The sequence below is a fragment of the Thunnus albacares genome, chromosome 8 (assembly GCF_914725855.1).
Source record: "Thunnus albacares chromosome 8, fThuAlb1.1, whole genome shotgun sequence".
Lineage (NCBI taxonomy): Eukaryota > Metazoa > Chordata > Actinopteri > Scombriformes > Scombridae > Thunnus > Thunnus albacares.
Window position 1 is genome coordinate 2,423,639 of NC_058113.1, and position 25,625 is coordinate 2,449,263.

Here is a 25,625-nt window from a genome sequence, read left to right on the forward strand (position 1 = left end):
ACCAATGTAAATGTTCCAGTTCAACTAAACCCCATGAGAGTACTAGAGACTACGGGCAGGAACCAAGGACCTTCTTGTTGGGATGTGGCAGTGTTAACCATTGAGACACTGTGCTGCCAACTAGACATGTTAACAAACCCATACATTTACTGGGCCTGGTGGTGACACACTACATTTCAATTTTATCAATAACTTTTTCAAGATATTTTGCACAAACAGAAATCAGGGATAGGTAAATAAAAGTTTTTTTAAAAAGATGAAAAATGAAAAGCAAATAATAACTTTACTTACCCGTTGAACTGTTCTTCAATCATAATTACAACAATAACATTTAAACTTCCAATTAGGCCACAGACTACTGACTAAGACAAAATGTTTTACTCACATCACACAACTACCTTATTGATAAGGTAAGATAAAATTAAATAAGATAACTTAATTGATCCCCGAGGGGAAAGTTATACGTTACAACAGATACATACAGAAAACAGATGAAACACTCCTTGAATTCAATAAATAAAAAAAATAACAGATTAAAGAATATAAAAAATAAATAATATAAAAGCACAATGACAACAATATAATAGTGTTATATGATGAGTGATATGATGTAATGTAATGTGAAATTGTGTTATAGCTATGTTATTACTTCTATTACGACTACTCCCATAGTTATAATAGTACAGGTGATACAGTATGTATTGGAACAAGGTGCAAGTAAATTGTTGGGAAGTGCTTATTACAAAATGCAACACTAAACCAAAAACTGAAATTAGCAAATGTTAGCATGCTAGCACTCTAAATTTAGATGGTAGAAATGATCAATATTACTTGCTTCATCAGTATGTTAGCATTGACTTTTTTAGCATCTGTTATTTCATGCTGTTATATGGGGTGAGTATTCAGTACTCCCAGTCTACAGTTGGGTATATTTTATTGTGCATGTTTAAGATTGTAAAATATCGATGATAATGTCTAACACTGCCATTTTATTGTCCTTAAGAGCCCAACAACACTAAACTTATAAAACTCAAAGACAACTATGGGGCCTATATTTCCACTTGTTCTATCTGTATAGCTGTCTAATTAAAACCAGATGCCATGGTTAATCTGTGTTAATGTTTTCCCTGTGAGCTGTTTCCTTGGACTCACAAGTTAACGTCCCAAGAGCAGGTCCTGAAATGTTCCCTCTTGCCTATATGAAATGTTTGCAGAGCACCCAATGAACTCTCCCACCCCCACTCCTCTTCTGTTTTCCCAGCAGCCTTTGCACTTCCTCCTCCACTTCCTCCCCACTCAGCACCTTCCACAGCTCTTCTGATCAAAACCACACGTCGAGATCCCTGATTAAACCTGAAGGGTGAAGCCTTGTGAAACAAAAGAAAAAAAAAAAACTTGAATCCTGCCAGACTCCTGCTCCCCAAACTTCCCTGTGGTACAAGCATATACACCGCAATCAGGATATTAATGCAGCTTGAATTATTTAAAAAACTAATAACACCTATTATCGCAAACACTTAAAATGAGCTCTCCCTGGAGCACAGGGGAGAAAAACATGGTTAGATTAGAAAATATTATCAATTGACTGGCTCTGGTGGAGTAGCAATCTCTGTGATTAACAGTTAGTATGCAGAGCCAGTTTAGCAACAGTATTATGTAGCGGACCCAAAAGACCGTAAACAGTGACCATGATCAGCTGCACTCTCCTGCTGGAGCGCAGCTTTGAGCGGCAGCCCTCAACCTCATGGCAGCATGGCTCCAGCCACAAGGCCATGTTCACACACTTTAACATCTCTTCTGTCCTTCATCTCTGCCCAAGGGCTTCTGCTATCTGACTCTTTTATTTCAGAGCGGCTGGCCAGCATGTTTCAAAAGCATCTATCACCATGGTGATAGTGAATGTGAATCGTGCTCCGGTCCTTGTTATTCATTGCCATCTACAGTAGATACCTTCCCTTCGGCTCCGGAGAGTAACAGCAAGCCAACCTGTGTCAGATAAATCACTCGCTTAGACAAAACACAGGCAGCCTTGAAACTGGGCCAGCCCTGTTCGATCAAAACGAAATGGTAAGACCTCAGCTGTGATATCATGGTCAGGATGAACATGAGCACTGTGTCATATAGTCAAGACCTGCCAGCCGGGTTTTTGGCAAGTATTGTATCCCATATTCATATGAGTGTGAAATGGGTGAACAATCTGATGCCTCCTGACCCACTGAGTTAAAAATACAGCAACAGTGTTTCCTTTGTAAATGGGTATTACATTGGAGCTGTAAAATATATTGCATGACATCAGATCCTCCAGCCACATAATACCCCATTTTCATACAGATAAGCAGATGGCGTCGTGAGGCAGGCCTCGGCTATGATACTTCAAGGCTCTATGAACACCACAGGCCTTTATCCTCAGCTACAAATAACTGCTCAAAACTGATATGTCGGTCCAGTCATGAGGCCTGAGGCTGGCAGCGTCATTAGACCATGTCAGCACTAAGCCGGCTAAATTCGTAAACGCTTCTTTTTCTCTCCTTTTTGGCCGTACGTCCAGACTAAAGCAGCGTTTTTCTTGTCCAAAAACTGAGCTCCAGACTGTGGCAAACAGAGCTTTGTAGAAATGCTGTCATATTGATGACAAAACAGATGGTGGCAGTAGTGCGGCATTTCATTGGAAGGGGAAGAAGAAGAAACACAAAGATGGCAGACGCTTCATGTGAGTCTTGTTCTCTTTATTGTCTATTTTGATAGCTTGTTTAGAGTTAAACGCAGCTATTACCACCTTTCTCTGCTGAAACTGTTTGCTGTAATCTGCTCGCAATAAACTAAATATCAGGAAGCCGCTGCAGAGACAGAAATAGTAGCCTATACCATTTCTTCTTTGCAGGTTTTCTGTGGTTGACTTGCTCATCTGTCCTCCGCACATGCCCAGTGGTTCTACCCCCCGTTTTGGTGTTTTAATGTGGACAGAAATATTTCTAGAAATGAACTGAAACTCCTGTTGTGGACACATCTTTTTTGCTCAAAAACAGTGTTTTAGAATCTAGCTGACTTCATGTAGACATAGTCTGTCAGTCCAACACTTTGGTCCAGAGCAAGAACCCTTAGCAACTATTGGCCACATTGTAATGTAAATCAATAGCCCCTTTTACTAGTACAAGGTACAAACACGGAATGAGGGCATTGTTGTTCCGCCATTAAACCGGCAGCAGAGGTAGCTTAATTGCTGGATTGATGTCAGTGTAAAAGGGACAGTCAGCATGGCAGGACTACATACACAAGACGCTGATGCTGTTGTGTTACACGTCATGCCTCTGATTCCGGAACGCCGGCATGTTATCTAAAATCACACACAGGGGGGAGCATTATGCCGGTTTTGTTTGGTTCAGTGTAAAAAAGCAAAGCCAGCATAATGACAGGTTGCAGGGATGTCTGTATAAAAGGGGGCTTATGTTAGATGTTGAGGGGTGAACGTAAAGGCTGCATGTCTGAAAGGGGCTTTGGTTCGTGATGTAGTACTGGTATTACATATTTTGACTCAGCCTTGAACATGTGCACTCATCCATCTTATTGTAGCAACTCCCAAGTGTGGATACAAAGGTGACAGTGACATGACAGATAGTATTTTGGGAGATACAAATTTGACTCAAACGTAGGTGTTTAAATACAAGATGTATGCAAATTATATTGCTCAGGATGTGATTTTTGCAACTCAATATTCAAGTGGGCCTGATGGAAATTCCTTATATTTCAATGTTCACACTTGAGTCACCATCAGATATGATTAATTAAAGAAAAAAAAAGCAGGATTTGGACACCCAGCTGATGCATGAATGTAAATATGATGCTGCACACATTGCTGTATTAATAAGCAAGGTGAAATATACTGTAAATCAAATCTCAGACTGAAAATCTAGTGAGATTTTTTTACTCTTCAGTCTGGTTGGCTGGTGGCGATGGAGGAATGTTTTGTTCTCCCTGTCAGTGCTAAAAAGAATATGTTAATTAGCGATCTGAAAACAGGCCGCTGCATGTGTAGCCATAAAAGAAGCACTTAATCCTGCAATTCAGGGAAGAGTGGAGAGCGAAGTGACAGGCTATGCTGAATCCAGAATAAGACACATAGATGTAATCTGCCAGATCAAAGCAGAGTAATAGCATACAGATCCCTAATGCATTGTCTCTCAATGAAGAAAAAAACCCCCAGATATTCAAATATGCCACAACGCCTGACACTCAGAACATGTGTATTTTTAGCCCAGCAAGAACAATTCTGCTCTCTCTGTAATACATCTAGAGATTTGTTAGGACAAGGAACAAACACAAAGAACAGGAAATAAATATGTGTAACTAAATGATTACATGATTATATTCTGGGGACTCTGGTAAACTATGAAGCATTATGGCTGCTGTTTTAGATACACATTAGGCAGTGACTTGGGTTTCACACCTTCTTTATAAGATAAATCTAATAGATGTCATTTGGTACATGAACAGTTCTTAAATTTGGTCAGTATTCACAACATGTTTGAGTTCTGTCCAACTGAGTTCCATTACTTATTATTCAGCAGTGCCACTTTCTAATGAATGTAGATACACAGTGTTACTGTAATTACAGTACTTGGAAAGTCCTGAGAAGAAGCCGAAGTACCTTAAAGAACTTTCAGGTATTGGGGTAAATGTTTTGGATTGCATCCAATGGTAACATTTAGTGCCAGTGCATTGCAGTGTGCCCTTTTTTTTTTAGCAAGGCAGAAAGGTTGTAGAGGTCCATGTGGTGGATGGACATGTAACGCATCACAGCTCAGTGCACAGACCACCACAGTCTTTTAGTTGCCTTACTCTAACCATACCTTAACTATTTCTTATTTGGCATAAACATAATACTTCCCTCATGTAACTGATACTGTTGAAAGTGAGAATTTTAAATGATGGCATTGGACAAAGTAAAGAAAGAAGTAACTGAATGTAATCCATGTCTATGTTTTTTATATCAATGTTGTTCTTATGTTCAATGTTCTGAGCTTCCGTCATGTGTCATCTCAGTGTCTGATTGACACATCCCACCTCCACCCTTCTTCAGCCCCAGAGTGTCACACTTTTGGTCCATCCAATGAGCTCATCAGAAACCTTCATAAGCCCTTCTTTTGATTGGCCTCTCCTAAATGACACATCTCGTCATCAGTAACTGGACAACTTGTCCCCACAAAGGTAGGTGGTATATGGTAAATGTAGGAACTTTTAGTCCATGCTGCATCTTCATTCTGTGCAAGTTCTCTACCTAATATCCTCTCTTTGTCCCTTCTCTATCACACACCTCCCATAGAGTACTGGGGATGTAGTGAAAGAGGTGGGGGGGGGTTGAGGGTTGGGGTGGATTAAGTCACCGCAGGTCACAACATTGGAGATCTTCTATCTCACATAAATGCATTCAGGACCCTTCCCGTTTATGAGGCGAAGCTGAAGAGCCCAGCGGGCGACTGCAGAGACGACTGGAAGGACAGCAGCCTGCTGACAAGCAGAGCAGACACTTCCCCCCTTACCCTGTTTGATTAATGCAGTCTAATGAAGCTAAATGAAGATTGATAGTCATCAGGGAGAGAGACAAAGAGAAAGGGAGGATGAGGAATAATGCAGAGCCTCCTGAGACTGTGCAGTCGGGGCAGAGGAGGAGACGGTGGCTACAAGAGCTGGCTATGCAAAATGGCCAAATAATGGCCTGTGATCATGGTACAGGCAGTGACTCAATTCAATGACCTGTTGGAAATACACACGCTGTCAAAAAAAACACATAAACACAGTCGATGATCACATAAAAACAAGAGCTAAAGGGAGTCCATTTTTAAGAGCATGTTTTAAACACATAGTATCCCCGCTTCAGGAACAATCTCTCTCCCCTAAAAAACCATCTAGTACAGCAAAAGCTGCCAAAACACAAACTTAAAGAGAAAAAAAAGAAGAAACTAATTTTAACTTCACACACAGACAGTGCAGGGCTAAGATTCCTGCTTGGCTCCCAGCAGACAGCCACGGTATGGTCACTGGGGCAGATGGTCCAGATTTAAATTGCCATGATGAATAGAGACTACGCTTTATCTTAACTGTTTTGTTTTTATTCAGTTATAACTAGAGATGGCTTGATACTGCTTTTTCATTTCCAACATAGAAAGACGCCTGTATCAGTTGATGCCAATACAAACTCTTATTTTCCTCTTATGCACTTTAAAATACCTGCATAAAAACATAAAGATAAACCATTGACCCACTGTTGGGCAGGTCATTACAAACTCATGCTGGGCAGCAAAACATTATTAAAACCCACAGATCTTTATTTTAAATTCAAGTGGAGATCCCAAAGTTTCCAAAGATATCAAATATGTCAGGTTGAATTTTTGTGGAGATGTATATAAAATGATATACAAAACATCTAAATAGTCCTGTTTGATTGAATGGTGCATGTACAGAAAACATGTCTTGTCATATCTTTCCTTCAGTGTAAACATCATATGAAGCATTGTGTCAGCTGGGTTTTCAGGGGTTAAATGAATAAATGAATAAACCAACATTAGAGCTCATTGCTGGCTGAAGGAATTACACTACACATGTTGTGGTAGTGCAGTAGAAATAGTTGTATGAGATTTGGTAGCCAATCATAGATCTAGCACAGGTTCTGAAAAGCTCCTCAGATAAGTTACTCTTTTTGATCAAAATGTACATTAATCTTTATTTGGAGGCACATGAATAAAAACCCCTTTTGCACATTCTTGTTTGTGTATCTACCACATCAAATGTGAAGATTAGGTAAATTAGACTGACAATGGAGGTGTTAAAGAAGACTGAAAAGCTACAAAGTGACTATCTGCTGAGTGTTCCAGCCACAGAAAGCAGTTGAAAATATACTGCAATGTCAGTAACCACATTATAAAAATGATCAAATTAAGCTGTTACTCTCATTTACTTGCTTGCTTTTTTTGATCACTCCTCTCTCTATATGTCTTCTACTGTAGTTGGGAAGTTGAACCTAGCACAGCTTTTTAAAAAATTCAATAAACATGACACAAATTGTCAGTGCTGAGTTCTAACATTGAGTGTGACCAAGAAACTCAGATAGTTCCTGGATCATCATAAAGTCATTACTCCAGCACCAGAGACTTTTCTGGAGCCAGGAACTAAAGCTGAGGAACATAATGTCATATCAATTCAATTAATTATAAGAAAAAGCATCTAAAAATCCTGAGTTACTGAAGTGGTTCACACGGTCCTGGAAAATACCTGTGGTAGAAATGGTTGAAAATGATAAGAGAAGGAATATGTGCATCTTCATAGTACACAAATGTGTAGTTTTCTTAAACAAAAGCTAAAAACTCTAAAGAATAACAAGTGAAAAGGAACTCTCCTGAGCCCATCATAAGTTTAAGTATCCTGAGAGTCAACAGTATTTGCCAGTAGAAGTTTGTAGTAAACAGTCCATTAGAATGAGCTATGGCTAACAGCTGGGGGAGGGGGGGGGGGGACTAAGTTTGTCCATTACAGAGCTGAGGGAGCTGCCAAGGGGACCGAACACTGAGTGCTCTGCCTCTATCAGGTACTAATGCAGCCATACACCTAACTCTGTGTTCAAATCAACCAGATATACTGTATGCTAAATGGCCCGTCTATATGGGAATACAGGCTGCATATGGTAAAGGGTACTAAAAGGGTAGGATTAGCAATTTAAATACCTTGTTCTGGCTGCATGTGAATGGGCCACCAGGGAGTAATGATGCTAACACCCCTCCTTTTTTCAGCACGGACAATCTGTGTGGTGCACAAGCTGCCAGAGGCCAGTGTACACAGTGTTCCCCTCATTTCCTTCACTCTCTTAAGCTTTCTTCCACCGACGTACACACACACACACATACACACACACATTATATAGTATATGTGAATAGATGTGTATACTGTTTTATACTGCATACAGGCACAGAAAGCAGTCAAAAATACACCGCAATGTCAGTTTTATGCAATAGTCAAGTACACAGTCATCAAAGCATGTATGCACACACACACATACACACACATACACACAAACACTGTAGCAAACCTTCAAAAGGAGCACATCAGTCAGGAAATGCAATCACCCAAAGCAAATATAGCCTACCTCCACTGTTTTCACACACAGCAAAACAGTCACTCAAATTACCTTCTGTGGCTGACCAGCAGAGCATACACAAACAGCAGCAAATGACCTTGCCAACACTCACAGTCCCAGAGGACGTTTCGCTGATTTGTCAGGAAGGCAAGGCTACTGGATATCATCTATCCTCCACAGACAGGCGCTTTGAAGGTGGATACTGAGATTTTTTTGGAATGAAGTCACTAATAGATTATGGATCGTCTCTATTAATGTCACTGTTTTGACATGGAAATGAAATGAGCATTTGGTAACGTTGGTTTCATCAGGGTGGAACAGACTCTAAACTCTTCCATCTCTCTGACCCACGGGAGGGTCAGTCATTACAAACTCATGCTGTGCAGTCAAGCATTGTTCAAACCCACAAAACTGTTTGAAAATCTTGTGGCGATCCCCACAGTTTACAAAGCTCCTCCGAATACGTCACGCTGAAAACATTTCTGTTGAATGAAATTGGTGCAGCCGTCAAAAACATGGAATCATGGGTTTGGATATTTCACTCAGTGTTAACATCGTATAGCTTGAATAAAAATCTGGAAGAAGCTGATACAGAATACACAGATAGTGTAAGCTTCCCAGCAGATGTTTTTTCAGATGGGCTTTGCTAGATGGGATGGCTTAATGGAAAAAATGGAGGCTGTGGTGGATCTGTGACTGCAAAAGTGAATCTAAACAACACACATTGATGCTGGAATCATCAGTGTCTTGACTTGCTCTCTTTTGTTTTTTTTTACAGTAGTTTCAGGCAAGTTTGCATTCTTACTTCTGTCACACAGTGGCAGAAGATAAATGTTTCAACAGTTGATCATTAACTTTTAGCCATCTGTTCAGTGCACTCTAATTCACAACATGTGGTGACAGGCTGTTAGCACCAACCTGAGTTGGTTGGTGGGACACTGAGCAAGTCGTCTGCATCGGGGCTGGTAGTTTATTGGTTAATATGATGATACGTATACTAAAGGTCAGCCTTACACCAATTTGTAATCATATGTTGTGTGTTTATTATTCTCACAACTTTTCCATGTGCCCCCCTTGAAAGTGTGGAAGTATCTGCCCCTGGTTGGGAAAACTGATCTAAACCATTCAAAGCATGACACACACACACACACACATGAATTTCTTCATCTCAGTTAATAGCTGTGTTGTCTTTATTGGATACTTTAGCTATTTACTCCTTTTTTGTTTGTTTGTTTTTTCATCCCCTTTTTCCCCACTTCTATTGTTTTCTTCCTTTGTTACCAGTTTGCTTCTTCTACTAAATAAATGATGACAAAACCCAATTATCTATATACTACCATTAGTCACAGCCTTTAACTAATCAGATGATAACTGACTCATTGCCATTCAAATCTCTTCCAGTACTTCCAGTTTAACAATTACAAGCAAAAACCAATGAAACACCTCCAAATGGTGTAGTCATTAAAAAAGGAAGTGTTCTTGTTGAACAATCAATCATGTATTGTACAACCTGCTTATAATTTAAAATTTGAATGAAACAATTCAACATTTATAAAGGAATAATAAACTAAATGTTTGACATTTTGAGTGCAGGTGTTACATACTGTATCAGAGTACTTTTAGCTATGCTGTATCAAATCACAGCAGAAGTTATCTCAGGGCACTTTTCACATAGAGCAGGTCTAGACCGTTCTCTTTAATTTACAGAGACCCAACAATTCCCCCATGAGCAGCACTCGGTGACAGCGGTAAGGGAAAACTCCCCTTTAACGGGAGGAAACCTAAAGCAGAACCTGGCTCTAGGTGGCCAGCCATCTGTCTTGACTAGTTGGGTTGAGAGAGAAAGAGAGACAGGGAGAGAGGCAAGAGAGACACAGAGAAGCACAACAACAATAATAATAATAGTAGAAATATGACTAATAATAATATTAGCAGGTGTGGGCGTCAGGCAGGACCATGGCAGCACGGGGTCCGCAACCACGACTCGCAGAAGTTCACGATCATTAACCAGGCGCTCCACGACCATGTATTATATTGACAACAATTCTTACTTTAATATCTTCTTTTTTCTGGAGTATGTTTCAGATGTATGTTCATTTTCCAGGCACATATAGAATACACTAGAAGCATCCTTCAAAATAACTGGACACATCTTTTAAGTAGCCAAGTAACAAACTACAAGCTCATTAAACTGACACTCATTGAGATATCATGTTCTTCAAAAGCCCAGTTTGCAAGAGGCATAAACAATATAAGAACTGTTTTACAATCCTCTCAATGTGATACAGCATAAATGCAGCCTTCGCATGAGGTCATCATGTTAAGTTGTCTGCCAGTTGTAATTCTGCAGGTACTTAACCAGAGTTTTTCTTCTCACTGTGTTTGTAACAGGATTATAACAATCTGCCGCTGAGCCCCATAATCAAATGTTGCACCTCCACACACACAACGTGTAATGTACCACCCTTCCTATTCATCCCTCTATTTATGTTACTCTGTTCCTCTGCCTGCTGGAGATAGCCCCAGGATTTTCCCCGCTAAGTATTCTACCACATGGGTTGCTCTCAGGGATGTAGTGCAGTGTAAAGCCACCAAAATCCAGTTTATACTGTTTTTAAATTGCAAGAAAAGAGTTTTATAGAGAATTAAAAAACGTTTTGATCCAGTAATACACTGCTGGTTATATTTGGAGGCAGTATTGCCAGAAAAGATAAGAGGATAAATCTTAACCATGTCATCTGATGACGCACAAAAAAATCAAACACAGTGTTTCCAATAATGAACGAATACTTACTTGAGTTTGAATGGAGCTTTTCTCTCAAGGACATTTCTATTTTCCTGGTAATTAGTACCAAATTACATAGTTATTCTCAGTAAGTGTCTTGAAAATTTTTAGTAAATTATTCAGAAATTGCTGAGCCCTTATCAAAACTGCACTGTCTTTAGTAGGAACCAATGGCTTCAGCAAGACACTGGGTGAACTGAGCTGCCATGACAGTTGTGACAGAGAGAAAGGAAACACAGTTCAAAGAAAACAGGTTCATCCTTGTTTCCTGCCAGAGTGTCCCTGAATACAATGCTTGAAACTGCAGCTAACACTTGTGTCTTTGAGAATTTTAGATTTCATATTTTTCAAACACAAGATCTTGTATACATAGAGTATATTACAGACATAACAGCTTACGTTTAGCATCACCACTCTTCTTCTTGCCGTATTATCAATGCAGTGTACATACCCATTGGGGTGCCAACCCCGTAGGCTTTGGAGTCAATGAGGCCTCCGATCTGGGTGAGGTTGCAGTTGCGCTGCGTGACGAACTCGATGGTGGTGGACTCCATGAGGAAAGCGTAGTCTGAGGTGAGCACACGGTGAATGCCCTCCTCATTGTTCTTCACCATCACAGAGTGCCTCCGACTGCTCATGAACTCCCACATCTTATCATACGTAGAGATCTTGGTTTTCTGTGAGGAGACACAGAATTGCATTTTGAAAAAAGTCCAATTACTTAGACGCATTTATATTAACTTCAGTCACTGTAAGAGTTACTGCGTGTTTTGATGAATGTGAAGCTCTAGGTTGGAGGTTAATTATTTTTTTGTCTCAGCAGTTATAATGTTCTGAGATTTTGTTTCACTGAACAGTGACAATGACAGGCAGAGCACTCACATCACTCATTTCAATATTGCTAATGTATGCAGCTCTATCAAGGCCTGCAGAACCCTTTACAATCAATTACTTTCCAAATTTTATTAGGAAAAAACACGTAATTTGCTTCAGAAAAACTTTTTTTGCAGCGGTGTATGCTTTCTGGCTGCCTCATTCATTATGACTTTTGAGGAGAATATAGACTGAACCAGACGAATATAGACTGAACCAGACAGAACGAGTGGTGTGATTTTGTATGACTGTCCGTCTGTGCTGCCTGTGCTGCTACTATCACCTATAGTTAGGAGCAGCAGCAGCATTGTCAGCAACAGTGTGCCTCACTTTCTACACCTGTAATCACGGAGAAAAATCCAAGAGCACATTACTCTCCAGGGGGAGAAGATTTGAAGGCATTTTTGAAGCCATTTGAAACCTAATTAAGTCACATCTTCAAGGTCCTGCCCGCCATTATTGTGTGTAATGACTTTTTGTGGCTGGTCGATATTTTAGATCAACTGGGTGATTTGCAGAGTGCCTATCAGAATCTTTCGGAGTCACCCTTGACAAATCAGGCGATTGAGCATGCAAGCTTCAGACTGCTGATAAGGAGAGAGCAGTGGCTGTGAATACATGGAGAGTCAGATAACCACCTACACTCCAAGTCAGGCAGAGAGCCGAGATGGGCTTCCCAGAGCCTCAACACTGGGATCCAGAGCTTCGCTTAAAGCATACAAGATATCTTGGAAAAGGTAACAGGTACATATGACGAATAGCTGTCGAACCAAAATAGCAAACAAGTCCAAAATAATCCATCCACAGCATTGCAGAATATGTCACATCCTTTTTTTGTTCGGTCTAACTGAATTAGTATATTCTGACTCCTTTAATAATTGAACAAGACTAGATCAAAAATCAGTATATGGCTGGACCATGCATGAAATGCTAGAGGGCTTTGAATTTGAATTTGAAATGACGGATACAGAAGGTTGTGACACCGTGGTGACCAAGCTCCTAGGAATTGAGCTGGGATTTGACTGAAGCCAATTTCACATAGGGCTTTTCTCAATACCAAGTACGCCAAGTTCGGACTTGCATATTTGCTAGTTCGGACTTGGGATTACAAACTTCTAGGGATGGGAGGACGCAGTACAATCATTCTTCCTGCTGACAGCAGCAGCTCAGCTTCAACACACCTACCTGATTCTATTGTGACAAAATAATCTCAACTCAAAGCTCCACTAACACTTCTTTCTCACAAAAAATTGACACAGAGATGCAATAAATCATGTTATTCAGTCTGTAATGTAGCTATAATAAAAATCCAAACTGTTATGTAGCTTAATAAAATAAACCAAGATTTAATATAGACTTATCTGTTCATTTTAATACATTTATATTTATGTAAATGTGGTGACATCTGTACATATGGAGCCCCAGACGCAGCGCTGTTATTCTGTCCAGTAAAAACATGAAGCTTCATTTTATATTCAGACAAACTAATATGGCAGCTATAAGTGTTAGATTTCATCTGTGAGACCAACATTTATATTCCAAAAGGAATTATGTCATTTATCAAAGTGCTACAGAGACATTAGAGCCAGCGGTAAGTTGCCAAAGAGCTGCACAGATCAGTTCATCTGATCGTTTTCTCCCCTGGATAACAACATGTTGACCAGCCGATCATCTCAGGAGTTGGGCTGCTAGCAGCTGAGATGACCAGCTGTTTCACCTGGCCAGCGGCTCCACACTTCTCCAAAAATGTTGCGGCAAATTTCCAAACAGGCGTTATTTGGATAAACTGACCACGTATTGGGAATCTAAATGGTTAGTTTCTTGCCTGAAAAAATATTAAAACTTCATGAAGTGACATATTAACAGGCCCACAGCAAAAATTAAAACAGATTTATCTTTGCCATCACTGCCAGTTTGTGCGAATTGCATTCTGGGATACTTAGCTTCGGCGGCCTTTGGCTGGCCAATGGTGTAATTTCATCACTCAGTCAGTGACTCACTCAGTCACAGTCATTTGTATTTGTAGTAATGGCTCTGCTGTTGTGGTCCAGCCAAAAATACCAGGTCCAAAAAAAAAATCGCTCTCCATTGTCTGATCTGCCCAAGTCATCAGCTGCCTGATAAAGTTTTTATATGCCTGCTTCTGTTGAAGAATCCTGTTGCCATTTTTCACAGTTCCCCATATCTGCAAAAACCGCTGGCTAATCCCTTCATCATACTGAAGTGGCCTGAGATTAGCAATGCTTTACAATCTCCTCCTGTGTCCAGATCTGTACTGCAGATTTTAGTCATGCATTTAGTTCTGTGTGTCCTTACAACACAATCACTGTATATGCTTATCAAAAGATTCCAACAAGAGTGCTGAAAGGACTCCGGCTGTAGTGAGTGATGTGAGGTGATGGGGAGAAAAAAAATCAGCCTTAGTTAGATCAACATGGTGAGTGAGAAATACTCTCTATTACTGCTTGAGTGAATCTTCACACTTGCGGATTAACTGGTTTGTGTCATGGAGTTGCTCACAGTAAAACAGAGTTGAGACGGACAGGATGAGGCATTGGATCCTTTGGTTAAGTTTTGTCAACGGTGTGTGGTTTTGTGAAAGCAAATGCCGATATCAAAGGCATTGGGGCTGGAGACAGCTGCTATTTCATGTGGTTTTCATGTAGTTATCAAATATATAGATATAATATAGATAATACCATAGTTAGTTGTAATATATATATATATATATATATAGAATGAAGTGTTCCCTCTCAAACATGTTTCCTAAAAAAAACTGAACCTAATGCCTGCAGTCAGCATGCCTACATGTTCACTGTGACAATGTTAACATGCTGTTGAAAATATCATTAATTGTGCAGATATGTGGTCATATTTGGTACTAGGTAAATCAGGACATGTTATTGTGGAAAACATGAATGTCTGTAATAAATTTCATGACAGTCCATCCAGTAGTTGTCGAGATATGTCAGTCTGAACCAAAACATGTCAACCAGCTGGCAGCACTATTTGAAGAGTCAGAAGATCACCAAGGTCATTCGGACACTGTCTGGGAACCATGAATGTATGTGCTGTATTTTGTGCCAATCCATCTGATAGATGATGGAATATTATACTGGATAATACTGGTGGTGTTACATGAAAAGTTAGGGGATCACCATTTATTTGTGTTCATCATCACGGGTTGTTGAATATCTTGTACCAAATGTCATGGCAATCAATGCAGCTGTTGTCAAGTCATTTCACTCACTGGTGGTGCTAGACAAGTCAGGGAAAGTCAGTAGGCTCTGAGGAACATGACTGTCTGTACAAAATGTCACGCCAATCCATCCAATATTTCTAGTTATAGTCCAGTTTGGTCCCAAGTGGCTTTGGTCCAAACAAATCTTTGCCTAATCTAACCAAGTGTTTTAGTAGCCTAAACCCAAAGTCCTGTGCTGTATGTGCTCAAACACCTACCCTGACCCTCTTCCTTATGACTTTTCAGCAATTTAATGATGTCACACTTTCTGGGTTGGAGAAGTTTTTCATTTTCATTTTTATCCAGAGAAAGTTATCTTAACAACCACTGAATATAAATTTGTCTCCCCAGACATTTCTTCAGCATTTCTTTAAGGTCCAAGTCCAGTCTCGTCTACTTTTAATGTATATATTTTTTATTTTTTTCTACACTGCACAGCTGCACAGTACTAAGCAAAGTAGACCTACTGTATTACTGTATTATATTTAAATGTAATGTACAGCCTATGTTCATCCCCAGCATTAACAAAATTATTCAAATGCAGTTTTCAGCCAACAGCAGCATCTGAGAGGCATGCCTCACCTGCAAAATGCAGCAGTAACAGAGGAAAAATTACCCTATTAATAAATTACCCAAAGGGGCTTTGATCACAGTTCTTACTCTGCATGCGTGTTGAAATTTGATGATGGTTTACACTGCAGTGTTGTGCAATGAGTGCATCTGTGCTGTTGACTGACCATCTATTCCTATTGGTGATCCTCTGAGACTATCCTCACCATAGTCACCATGAACATCACCATTTGACGTGAGGGATTCTGTCTGTAACACTCAACATTGTTTTTTTTTTTTTAACCACAAATGCAATCTTTCCCTAACCTTAACCGAGTACTCTTAGCTGACCAAATTTAACCAAACCTTAATCAAAGAGGGGGCAGATTATAAAACACTCATGCGGCTCATTTTTGAAAACTATGACAAACAACTAGAGGTGTTCAGTACATGTGTGTACTTTATAACCTTTAACACTTTTTCTATAAACAGAACTGTCTATATTAAATCATCACTGACCAAATCTGTTGCTTTTTGCAATTGAACTCCCCTCATTGGTGACTCAAGAGCAGTACTGCCTAGATAAAGACTGTTGTAAGAGCATGGAACCCACAGAAACAATCATGATGTGATAAGTGTTACAAATAAGTGGCTACTGAGTTGTTAACTTTTGAAAAGTGCTTTTAGGCTGGGTATTGCACTGAAATGGACATGACAATTTGAACTACCAACAGACTGAAGATAACCAGAATTAGCACTAAATGTTACAGCATTTTGAACGATGATGCTTACTTGACATCTGTACTGTACCTTCAAGGATCAAAAAATTATAATAGAGAGAATCATAATTGACCTTGTTTGTAGTTCAAGGTGTCCTGTCAACAGTTTTGCAGACGTCTTTTATAATCGTGGTCTATGGGGAAAATGCTTTTTGGGCTGCAGGGGGATTTTTCGCTGCAATGCCGCAAGTGGCCACTGGGAAAAATTGTCTGCAAGGCTGAACGGCAGCGCCCTATCCAGCTCTTATTAACAAACACACACAGCCATGTGTGAAGCAATTTGGGGTTAAGTATCTTGCCCGGGGACACATTGACATGAGGACTGGAGGAGCCGGGAATCGAACCGCTGATCTTCCGATCAGTGGACGACCCGCTCTACCTCCTGAGCCACAGCCACAAGTGAAGGGTGAGTTAACCAATCACATTTTAATTTACAGTGGGTGGGACCAAAAATAATCCCCCTAGGCCTTCCCGAAGGCCAGAGCTATTTTGCTTCTACCTTAGCTCACCGTACATGCTGTAATTGTGTTTGTCATGTCTTTATCAAGGCTCTCTTGTCATGTTGTTTGTTTGGTAATACTCCTGTTACATCTTAAAACTTATTATGGGTTCATAGAGACCGTTTAAAGACCGACATATCTAGAAATTGTTTCAAGTTGAATAGTGTAACACTAACTCTGCCAGCTTTGCCATTTTTCTATCAGATTTCTCATTGTATTCATATGTTGTTAGCATCATGCTAGGCAAAGATTACTGTCCTGTCAGCCAGTCATCTGGAAACCTATTTGCAAATCATGGTGCATTTATTAAAGTACTGAGACTAAATAAGTTTGGAGACAAATGTATTTTTCTTTCATTTACTCATGCAGAATAACAGAACACATGACTGTTTGTAGTTTTGTTTGTTTGTTTGAGAGAGAGAGCTGCAAACAGCTGTTTCTATGCTCCTCCCCTTGCTGATGATTTCAGTGATTTTTGTGATTGCTCTGATTAATAAATGTACTCTTTGATTTTTAAACAGTCACCTTATGTTGTTGTTAATTAGCCTTTCTGAGGCTATTGCATTAAATCAATTAATTTTTTTTATGAAAAAAATTGCCCCCTTATGATATTTAACAGTCCCCTCAGTCACTTCATCCTGGCATCAGCCTGAGAGACACATAGGCTACTGTGATATCCATTGACAAGAATAATATATATTCTGGGTGGCCAAGTTTATATTTCCAGTTGTTATCTTTGTATGGTATACATTTTGTAGCCTGGATGATCTCTGTGTTTTGACCTCACGTCATGGTTAGTTAAAGTGTTACAGTCGCTTGTCGTGACCGGGGGGGGGGGGGGGGGGGGGGGGGGGGGGCTAAGCTTTGGCTGAGCTGAAGGTCCAGCTTAGTCACCGTTCACCACTGCTCGTATGTATGTTGTATCATGACAGTAGCAGAAATAAGGAGACAATAAAGGTATTCAAATCAAATACAAAACAACTATTAACACTAACAGGCACTAAAGTAGTCTAACTATCAACCAAACTCCTGCAGTGTCTCTCCAAAGTCCACAGGAAGCAGGAACAGGCTAACAAGCACTGAGTCTACTGACTGACTCTGGTACATGAAGGAATCTGGTGAAGTTGGAAGTCTCTGAGCAGTGTCTTCGGTGTTGTTCAGCATGCAGGCCGCAATTCAGCCTGTACGAGAGTATGTATGAGAGCTTGTATCAGTATCAGCAGCAGGTGAGTCGATTCAGGTCAGGTTGAGTCGAGTCTATCATACAAGTTAGTTGTACTCAACGGTCTCAGCAGCAAGTGCATACAGCTATGGTAAGCCCCAACAGGGAAAAGGTGTTAGTCAGTCACTATCTGCACTGCTTAAAGCAAGCTAAACATTGTCACACAATACTTAAGTCAGTTTTTAATACAGTTCAAGTTGTTGAAGTTGTTATGCTTCAGTTTCTGCTGGCAGCTAGTCTGGTAACATATAAAGCTGAGTAGGCAGGAGAAGGCGAGGGCTTTTGTCAGTGTCACACTTTAGACTGCAAGTATATGGCTACTTCCTGGAGGCGGTACATATCAAACAAGCAAAATAATCCACACTTAAGATTCAAGCCAGCATTAGACTCTGCCTCTATGCTGATACACGTAGTTGGGCATTATGTCTCTTCAGTTTTTGTACAATACTGCTCCTGGAAATCTGCCACTGATTATTTAGTATTGTCAGTTTTTTATGGCTCTCTTAGTTTATTTAGCTTTCTTTGAAATTGCCCATTTTGATTGTCAGTATGTTAATGGGGTAGACAAAATATTAGGAACATTTTTCAATTAAATGCACTTCAGTACACCACCACCATCATCCACAATGACCTCAAAGTTCGTAAAGTTGAATTTATGGCAGAGCTGTTGTATTGGATTGCATTAGATTGCACAGGTGTTCCTAATAAAGTGCTCAGTAAGTGTATGTTTCTAATGGTTTTCCCTTATTTTGTCCACCTTATATAAATGTCTAAATAAATGTCTATGTGAATGTCCTAGCTATTGAGGAATGAAGACATTCTAATAAGCATTCAGAGCACAAGGTTTTGACACAGCATTCCTCTCAGTTTCTGTTTTTTTGCACAAAACACACATTTAAATTCCTAACACAGACCTAAAGTCATCTTCTGATTCAGAGAAATTCCAGACAGGCCCTGTCAGACAGCTATACCCCACTTCCACAGAAAGTTCAGCTTCACGTCTGAAAACGAGACACTAATTGTTCTATTTGCTTCACGTCTCTAAGCTGTGTGAGTCAAGGAGAGGAGTGGGTTTGGGTCAGCAAGTACTGAAACATCACGTAACAGCTTACAGTAGCTATGGAGCCTATTTTCTGGAGTGCAGAGTCAACAAAATATCAAATCAAACTAAAGCTGCGCTTCAGGACCTTGGGGAACAGGAAACAAAAGTGCAAAGTAATCATCCCAGTTCTGTAAAATCCAATACCAGTCTTAAAGAGGGCAGACTCATTTAACATGATAATGTTGTTAGAAATGCAAGACTATATTTACTTGATATTCATCAAGAAGAGTGTAGACGACTGCATGGCCCAGTGAGATTCACGCTTAACATTTCCAAAGTTCTTTAAAGAGAAACTTCACACTGAACCCACTTTTTTGAGTTAGTAAAGTACATACACAGTCATTTTATTACACTATCGATGTGTGGTGTGTGTGTGGACTTTATGGCCTTCTGACTGTCAAGTACAATAACTCAGATACTACAGTTTCCAATTTACATAATGTAGTCCAGCATTTTAAATGTTACATAGATAGATATGAGGGAGATGCTACAATATATGTATGTTTACTGAAGGTAAAAGGTTTACAAATATAATCAACTTTCCATATGACTATGAATGGATTCTAGTCCCAGTATAGAGTGTTAGTTGCAACAGTAGCTCCTTTTACAGAGTAATACTACCCTGTAGATCAATAAACAGGGAAATCTAGACATTCCCTTGTACTCCACACCCCCAAAACTACAAGACAACATCAAGTTCAGCACTGTTAACTACAATTCTGTGAATTCTGGATGACCACCAGATACACAGTATTATCTAGGCATTAACTAGATTGAACCAGTGTAGACAGTATGGCAGAGCTTGTGGTGGCGTTTGTGTCTGGGTTTGAATGCATTTTTTTGGAATAACTAAAAGTGTTTCAAGCTAGAACAGGGTTAAGGGTTCAGTATTCTTGAAAGACACTAGTCTGCTGCTGTCATAGCATCTGCCTGGCTGCTTTATGCTTGCTTCCTGATCTCTCTCCAATAGCTCTGTGTCTTTTGCATGTCTTTGTAGTCTTGACATGATGAATCATACAAATGGGGATAAGGATGCGTGCTCTTGGAGAGTCTCTCCTCAAAAGCATTCATTGTGTTGCACCTGATGATAAAAAAATGAAGGACATACTTTTTGTAAAGAATGAAAAAAGAGAGTTGACCCCGCCTTACTTTCACTGCACACCAGGTCAATCCCACCATCAGAGAGGGGACTTAATATGCTCTTAGACAACCCAGAAACCAATTTGTTTGAAGCAAATTGAGGCATTTAAATCACACATTTCCATTTATGGTTTGAACACCTGAAAAGTTCTTGTGGCAGTATAATGTAACACTGCTTCCACACTAAAGTCAATATTTGCACAACTGTGAGTGCAGCATGCACTTAAGTAACCAGGTTACTCAGAGAAACCAGGTTAAGCGGGTGATCAGGGAATGTGTTTACATGTCAGAGAAGCCTGACAGCGTGAAAGTGTTTCAATTTAACAAATACTCAAATTCAAATTCACAGCAGTTCAAACCAACTTTTCTTGACTTGTACTTCTGTCTGACTTTGTGTGAACTTATTTTAGATACAAGGACGCATCTCTCTCTGTGTAATGACTTCTCCTTTCATCCAGTCGCTCCGCGGTTACCCGTATGCATGAGAAATCTGCGTTCTCCAGAGAAATCTACCTAATCTCCAACCCCGATTACAGAAACCAGGTTTCTTGTTTACATGAAAAATCTTTCTTGTAAAGAAATCAGCTTTCTGAAGAAAGCTGCCTGTAATCTGGTTACTTATGTGCATGTTATCTGTTAAGATGTTACTTCACATCAGGTACTCTTTAAAGGAGAACTCCACTAATTTTACACATCAAAAATCTGTAACCAACTGTCTGCTGTCAAGTTGCATTGTGGGTAATGTAGGTGCCAGAAAGAACAATGCATGGAATAAAAAAAAGATATCTCTGGTCTACTGCATTGATTTTGATCAACACAGCATAACTGCATAAAAACTGTCCATTGTGACTCTGACAGTGTTTAAGAAGTGCGATGCTAGAAGAAGAAGAAGAGGGGGGACAACGTTTTCACAGATTACTTATTCAATGTTAATTGTCAGTTCATATTTAAAGGCTACACTCTCTTTTTCTTACTGTCTTTCACTGACAAGTTGAACACAATAGTGATCAAACCATCAGCCCGTTAATACATTTTACCTTCAGAGAAGTGAGTGAGTGTATGCGAGTAGGTGTGTACGCGTGTGTGAGTGTAGCCTTGAATTGCCATCAACACCACACACTCTGTTGGTCCTTGTCAAGACTCTGTGCTTGCTGCTTGCCAAAGTGTTTTGCATATTTTTCAAAGGGCCTTAATCAAAAGAATCCAGAGAGCGGAGGGAAATGGTGCTCGGTTTTTGTCAGCACAAACAACAACTTTGCTTTTATGAAGCATTCTCTCACACCAGATTTTACACATACTGTTTATGATACACTATTGACACTAAACACAAGTGGCTATAAAAGGAAAACCAATTCTGCACTCATAGTCACTTTTGTAGCTTTGTCAGTTCGACCTGCAAGGGAGTTGACTGTAACAGCAGCGGATCAGATACTAGAATGTAGAGCAGAAAAAGGAATCACATTGATTTTTTTCATTCTTTATCCACTACAGTATCTATTTCACATGAGGTGGGATGAAACCTTAATGATCCTTACAGGGAAATTTACAGAAAGAAGAATAAAACATAAATATGACCAGAGAACTTTGAGATTATATCAAGCAATTGATAATTCCCATAAGTAAAATAAATGTTACATTAAAATGTAGCAATGAAGAGAATATCAACAAATACGAGTTATAGCATTGTGATGGCAAGCACAATTACATGAATAAAAACATCATTAGAAACTACTGAGACAAAGAATAATTCAATGAAAATATTGACTATATGTCACAGTTCACCACTGCTTATATGCATGTTGTATAATGGCAGTAGTAGAAATCAGAAATGACTTGGAGACAATAAAGGTATGTAAATCAAAGTGCAAAACAATTATTAACGCTAACAGGCACTTAAGTAGTCTAACTATCAATCAAACTACTGCAGTGAGTCTCTCCAAAGTCCACAGCAAGCAGGAGCATGCTAACAGGCTAACAAGTACTGAGTGTACTGACTGACTCTGGTACATGAATGAAATGTATTCAATGAAAATATTGGCTGTATGACATATCTGCATCTGTTTACTCTATATTTAAATACTTCATCATTGATCCTTTTCCAAATGAGTTTCAATACTTAAATAGGTTCATTAAAGGTAGAGGTGCTTATACTGAGCAACTGGCTCTATGTGAAAAGTACCGTGAGATAACTTCTGTTATGCTTTGGTGCAATATCAATAAAAATTGAGTTGAATTTTAATTTAAATTAATCTGTTTATTCATCCAAACCAAGGAATATTGAATTTCTAAGGCTAACAAGTCCTCCAATCTAAACAATAAAATAGGTCTTGTGTCACTGTTGATCTGGTGTCCATGTTGGTAGGAAACCATCATTCTTTGGTGCCTTCTAAAACACATATGACAGTTACAGAATAACTGATATCACTGATATGATGTCTGATCTGCCACCTCAAAAGTTAAACCTGCAATAACAGATTTTGTGGCCACATGGTGGCAGCAGAAACAAGCTGGGAACAGGACGTTGACATTTCAACACTAAGTAATTCTATCATTAAGTTGAATGTTGAACTTGCTAGCAAACAGTTGCCTATTTACACATCCAGCAGACACAGTGTAACATTATCATTCATTTGAAGCAAGCCGCAACCTCCGGGGCTGAAAAATGAAGCCAACGCGGAAGTGCCAAAAACTGCAGTTCCTTGAACGGCCACTTGAGGCTCCAAAAGTGAGTCATTCTCCATAGACCCTCATGTTAAAATGCCCAACTTTACAACAGAAATAAACATGTTTACAGACTGATACAAAAAATGGTTTTGGTCTCTATAGCTAATTTCCCCTTTCATGACAACTGTACGGGGGGTGAATTTTTTTTATAACTCACCCGTTTAAGTTTTATTACACTGTAAAGTTTTGCATAATGAAGGACATGGCAGCTTTGAGTGACAGGTCCGCCAGCCGCTAGGTGGCTTGTTTCAGCCATTCGGCCCGCCTCTTTGCCCATTTTTGATTGGCTGGGAGTTAGGCAGAGTCACGCACTGCCAAGATGGCGACGGCCGGTGCGGCTCACTTTGAGCTTCAAAACCGCTCTACAGAAACCAACGGTTGACGTAACGGTAACTACGTCCATATTTTTACACAGTCTATGATTTGAAGTTGTATTTCTGTCTGCCTGGCAAATGTATGTCCAATATTCTCTGTACTTTTAGCTCTGTTTATAGTCTTTACCAACTCCTAAGAAAAATATCGGACTCTTTAGATACTCAGTGCTCTACTGTGTTCACCAGCTAGCTGTTAACTGTGTCTGCCTACTGTTTGGTGCTAGTCAGGTAATGTACAGCTCGTTTTACAGCTTTTTTTGCCTGTTGTGGCTAAAAATGACACTAATGACAGCGATGACACTGAATCAGAAATCATGGGCTTCTACCAAAACAATGTGCTGAAAGACACTAAAGCGTTCTGTAAAGTAGAGGGGAACTGAAGTTGAGTGATAATTGTCTGTGGGAACAACAAGGAATCACGTGATCCATTGTTAACATAAAACCATTGATTATGGAGCTTAGTGTAAGTTAAAGCAAGAAGACTATTTATTACTCATACATTCATTCCTCTCTCTCCCCCTGCTTCTCCTGCTCTCCTATCAGATGATTAGGGGCGTTACTCTTAGTTAACAAATCAGATTTTGCCATGATTTCTTTCAGCCTATCATGTCTTAGCTGCCAAACTTTAAATCTGTTCTCACTGTCAGCTGTCATTTCAGTGCAAATTGTCGCGACCCTCTTTCATCCCATTAACCTCCTCTTCATCACGTCAGCGCCAGGTCTGAGATCACCAGAAGTTGCACGTCTTATCATCCAGATCTCACCACCACCAGTGTCTGGACTTTATCGGGGGACATCCTATTCTATTCTCACCTTCACTTCCCCCTTATAAATATCAAGACATCATGATGGGGTCTAATCACTAAAGACTTTTCACATTTTCATCATCTTATTATGCATGTTCAATAAAATGATTGTCACTTATAAAACTTGAAGTCTCTCCTGATTGAAATAGTTTTGGTTTTAATCTTTGGTTTAAGACAACTAAGAACTCCAGGCTTGGTTTTCACTGTCTTTATTTACAGTCTTATGGCATGGTCACTATGAGTCTTTTACACAATTTACAGAATAAGTTACATTACTCAGAAATGCTATTCAGTGGCAATGAATGTTACAGCTTTTATAAAATTTGATTTTTTTTTGTGTATGTGTATGTCTCAGTTTTTAAACACATGAAAATATATGTATATTATACAAAAAAATACTACACACAGTATGTACAGTAATGTCACACACACACACACACACATATATATATATATATATGTGTGTGTGTGTGTGTGTGTGTCAGTATTCCAGGGATATAGGAACACACAATATTGTTCACATTGTGGTGAATTGACATAATAATTCGTGCAGTATTAACTATTAGCATCTCCTGTTTCATCTGTAACCATGAAGGTACAGACAAAAATCACACAGATTCTGTTAATACTGTTGGAAAAAAGTCAAAATAAATTGATAAATGTGAGGCAGGACCTGAAGTTATAAGGAGTGTCGTTTTATATGGTTTTCATGTGCATTTATAGATATTTATCCTCTATAGACATCAAAAATACTTTTATCACTGGAAAGAAGCAGTTCCACTCACTCCAGTCACTGATTCCAGCAGTGAGTATGTGTATTCTGATGTTATGACCATGAGAAGGAGAATGCAATCTCTGATACAAGTTTGGGTCAAGTTCAAGACCAAGTTCAGTGGGTGAATCTGTTCTGTTTTGTTTCCTACAGCAATAAAGCATTTCATATTTGCTACATCTCATTGTAGTATTGAGTATTGTAGTATTTAAAGCCATCCGCCATAACAAACTGATAGAAAAAACATAATTTCTCATAAACAAAGAAGCAAAGTAGTAACATGGAGTATGATTATATTATTCAGGAGAACAACATTCCAACAAGAAAACTTTATAGCCCCTTCCATTTTGCAACATTATTCTGTTAAATACTTCAAAAAAGACACTGACTTGAATTAAATGCAGAACTGAAATTGTTGTTGAAAAATATAGATTTATTATTTAACGTATATGCAATATGCTGCCATTTTGTGTTCACAGACACTTTGGATCATACAGCCATGAGCTGGAGCAAGATAGAAAATAATTTATCTTCTTCTTCCACACCCTCCCTCTCTCTCTCCTCTCTCAGGTATCAGGCACATCATCTCAATAAGCTTTATCTGCTTGATTTAATCACCATGCTGGAGGTGTT

At 39.4% G+C, this 25,625-nt stretch overlaps 1 protein-coding gene across 4 annotated transcripts in view; it reads right to left on the reverse strand.

Moving 5' to 3' along the window:
- grik2 (glutamate receptor, ionotropic, kainate 2) overlaps positions 1-25,625 on the reverse strand; it is a 288,725-nt gene that overhangs the window by 27,355 nt on the left and 235,745 nt on the right. For all 4 annotated transcript variants that reach the window (XM_044359252.1, XM_044359255.1, XM_044359254.1 and 1 more), the window contains one exon: positions 11,362-11,587. In XM_044359252.1, the coding sequence (XP_044215187.1) occupies positions 11,362-11,587 (226 nt within the window). The remainder of the gene's footprint in view (positions 1-11,361; positions 11,588-25,625) is intronic.